The following is a 3,984-nucleotide window of genomic DNA, read 5'->3' as shown; positions in this document are numbered from 1 at the left end:
AGACTTACCAGGAGCACTTCGAAAGAACATGGTGCAGCTTTGGATACACAAAAAAAGCATGGGCCAGGAAGGAAGTCTGCCAAGCAGCAGAGAGATGAAAATGCTCAGAAGGATATTGCCATGGGCACTCAGAATCCCATAGAGTCATACATCTTGGGGCAATACGATAAAGAAACAACATACAAGGAGCAAGGAGGGCGAGAAACTCTCTGTACCCCTCATACTCAATGATGAAAGTTCTCTCATGGAATAGTAGGGGACTAGGGCACCCCTCCAAAATAGTTGCCTTAAAAGATTTAATAAAACTTGAGAAACCTGGAATTCTACTGGTACAAGAAACAAAACAAGGACAACAAGAAATGAAAGGAATTATTGGCCAACTAAAGCAGTATAATGGCAGCATTTGTGAATCAAGGGGCGCTTCCGGGGGAATCACAACCCTTTGGAACCACAACATATGGACTCTCATATCAGACATAGTCAGCCAGCATTGGATAAAGACTGTTCTAGAAAGCACTATAGATAGCCAAAGGATAGTCATTTATAACGTTTATGCACCAAATCATTAAAGAAAACAACAGTATTATTCTTGGGGGAGACCTCAATCTCATTCTACATTCCAATGAGAAAAGAGGAGGCTGCTTCTCTCCAGATCCGTGCAGAATGCAATTGGAGACCATCATGCAGGAACACGATCTTATTGATGTTGTTCCAAAAAATCGAAGATTCACCTGGAGTAATCGCAGGTTGGGCAAAGGCAACATCATGGAGAGGTTGGATAGAATTCTGGTGAATATCATGTTCCTTTCCTCCTTCTCTTCCGCCTATGCCACCATCCTTCCCTTCTCTGCTTCCGATCATTATCCCACTTCTCTTGTTCTTGAAGCACACTGTCCCTTAGGGCCCATTCCTTTCAGATACAACCCTCTGTGGAACAACATCCCAACTACCAAAGAGATCATTCAAAACACTTGGGGTCAACATATAGAAGGATCGCCAGGGTACATATGGGAAAACAAGTTAAAAAGAACAAAAATCGCCTTAAAGGATTGGGCAAAAAATTATTACACGGAGCCTGAGAAGAAAAAAAGAGAGATAAAAGCCAAATTGGAAAACATTCACAACATAATAAAGGAGCGTGGATTTCTGCAGGAAGACAAAGACCGTGAGAGTGAACTTTACTTCCAGCTATACCGCGCCAACAGAGAGGAGGAGCAGAAATGGAGATTAAAATCTCGGCAGCTATGGCTGCAAGAAGGAGACAAAAACTCAGCATTCTTTCATAAGCAGGCTGTTGTTTGAAAAATTAGGAACAATGTCACATCTATCATAGACGGAGAAGGCAATCTTCAAGTCACTCAAGGAGCTATTAGACAGGCAGCCTCAGATCATTACAATGCTCTCCTAATAGAATCGAAAGAGGAGGAAGACTATTCAGATTTGCTGCAATATCTTCCCACTGAGATCAGCAAGGAAGTAAATGACAGCTTGGTCAAGGAGATTGAAGAAGAAGAAATAAGAGGAGCTATCTGGACTCTTCAACTAGATAAAGCTCCTGGGCCAGATGGTTTCCCAATCTGCTTCTACAGAGCTCACTGGGAAACAATAAAAAGAGATCTAGTCAAGATGCTGAAATGGACTCAGCGAAAAGGAAAAATTGGAGGGTTCACCAATGCTACCCATCTCGCCCTCCTTCCCAAAGAGAACCGGCCCTCATCTTTCTCCCGATTTTGACCCATCTCTCTTTGCAATTCTTCTTACAAAATCCTGACCAAAATCCTTGCTACTCGTCTCAAACCTCTACTTCCCTCGCTCATCTCTGAAAACCAAGGAGGATTCCTAGCCAACAGGCAAATTTCCGACTCAATCCTCCTCGTCCAAGAAGCTATTCACTCCAGCCAATCTAGGAATGAAAAAGGTTTTATTTTAAAATTGGACCTGGCCAATGCCTTCGATAGAGTCAGGCACTCTTTCCTCATTGTTGTTCTAAAGAAAATGGGATTTGTTGGCCCTTTCCTCGATCTCATTAAAGCTTGCATTTCAGGCCCTTGGATCTCTCCTCTTGTTAACGGCAGACCTAGACCTTCTTTCCAATCTTCTCGAGGGCTAAGACAAGGCTGCCCCCTCTCCCCCTATCTGTTCATCCTGATGGCTGAATCCTTTAGTAGAGCTTTGGACTACAAGCGGCGGGTTGGTCTCATTACTGGCATTAAATTTGAGAACGGGGTCAAAAACATCAATCACTCTCAATTTGCTGATGATAATCTATTGATAGGAGGAGCATCCAATATAATAGCCCACCGTTTCAAAGCCCTCTTGGACAAATACATGAGCTACTCAGGAGGTATGGTCAATCAACAAAAAAGCTGCATTTATGGTTGGAACACTACAGCTCAAGTCCTTCATAGCATCGCCAGCACCTTTGGGGTCCCTTGCAAATTAGATTGGGAACACTTTACTTATCTGGGCATGCCAGTGAGTGTTGGTCCTTTGAAAGCTGAAGTTTGGGATACCATAATAGACAAGATGAAAAGGAAAGTGCAGCAATGGGGCTCCACTTGGCTCAATCCAGCAGGCCGCCTTGTTCTACTGAAATCAGGTCTCTCTTCTCTTCCCTTATACCAATTTACACTTCTGCAAGCTCCTGCCATCTTCCATCATAAAATGGAAATCATTCTCCGCCACTTCCTATGGCAAGGGGGGAAAAACGAAAAAAAGAAGTTCAATCTTGTTAGCTGGAAGCAGGTCATTCAAACCCATGATCATGGAGGGCTAGGAATCAGATCTCCCAAGTACCTAAACCTGGCCTTTGGTGGCAAGATCATTTGGAGATTCATCAGCGGCCACTCTACCTAGTGGAAAAGAGTGTTGGAAGCCAAATATCTAAACTTTCCAAGGTAGCACCTCTTGGACAGCGATATCCCCAACAGAGTTTGCTCCAAAATCTAGAGATTGTGTAAGAAAGAAATCCCTTTAATGACCCAAAACATTTCCAAAGTCCCCAAGGGTGGAACCAATATCAAAATTGGAGCAGACAAAATTATGGGACAGCAGCCTATCAGCAGCCAACCTGGAACTGATCAAATTCTCTCTTTCTTTGACAACATAGGGCTTCATTACTTGGATCAGATTTCCCAATGGGATACCCACTCTCAAATTTGGACGGGATGGACCTTCCCAGTCATACCCATGGACCTCAAGGCGAGTTTCACCATTCTCCAAGCTCACCTCCACAGCATTGCTCCTATTAAAAAAAATGATATTGACAGTTTTCATTGGGATCCCTCAGGCGCCCAGTACACAATTCAAGCTTCCCATCAGTATATCTGTAGCAGCGATCATCCAATGCCTATTTGGAATCATTGGAAACTGTCTGGAAGTCTGAGGCCATCCCAAAAATTAAATTCTTCATTTGGGCACTTCTAAAAGGGAAAATCCTCACTTCTGACAACTTGCAAAAGAGAGGCATAATTGGGCCTTCCCATTGCCCAAACTGCCAAACAGCTGAAGAAACTATTCAACATCTCTTTATAGCCTGCCCCTTTGCCACTTCCTGTTGGAAAGAAATATCCTTCAACGACCATCTCCCATGGAACCCCCATAACTCCATTGGAGAAGTTCTGCACCTTTGGAAGAAGAGTTACCCATGGCAAAAAAAGAAGAACAACATTGTCAAAAGGGTTTGGGATACTCTTCCCTACTCTCTTCTGTGGAACATTTGGTTGGCAAGAAACTGAATAGTTTTCAAAGATAAAGAAACCATCACAAGGAAACTTTGTAACAAGGCAAAAAGTCTTACTTTAGAAACCATCTCAGCTAAAAATCAGAAGCAAATTGACATCACTGGCCTTTGTGTTGAAGAAAGGAACTTCATAGGCTATATATTGGACAAAAACAATAGTAACCAGAGTGGGAGCAGCATCAGCAGCCAGCTTAACACCTCTATTCATAGCTGGAAAGTAAGATTGAAGGAAGAGGAGTTCT

The 3,984-nt window shown here is 43.0% G+C and overlaps 1 protein-coding gene across 1 annotated transcript; it reads left to right on the top strand.

Annotated features, from left to right (window-relative positions):
- The first annotated feature begins 552 nt into the window (after positions 1-552).
- LOC149241645 (uncharacterized) lies at positions 553-1,302 on the top strand. Its single transcript, XM_089370606.1, has one exon. It carries the CDS (start codon positions 553-555, stop codon positions 1,300-1,302), a length of 750 nt encoding a protein of 249 aa, XP_089226732.1.
- Positions 1,303-3,984: the final 2,682 nt, after the last annotated feature.

This window comes from Pinus tabuliformis, chromosome 8 (genome assembly GCF_031772625.1).
Source record: "Pinus tabuliformis cultivar Carrire ecotype Pingquan chromosome 8, CPIR1, whole genome shotgun sequence".
Classification (NCBI taxonomy): Eukaryota; Viridiplantae; Streptophyta; class Pinopsida; order Pinales; family Pinaceae; genus Pinus; species Pinus tabuliformis.
This window is presented reverse-complemented; position numbering and strand designations above follow the sequence as displayed.

Excerpts from the sequence above, each read along its gene's own strand:
- LOC149241645 (XM_089370606.1), top strand. The coding sequence starts at position 553 with ATGCACCAAATCATTAAAGAAAACAACAGTATTATTCTTGGGGGAGAC.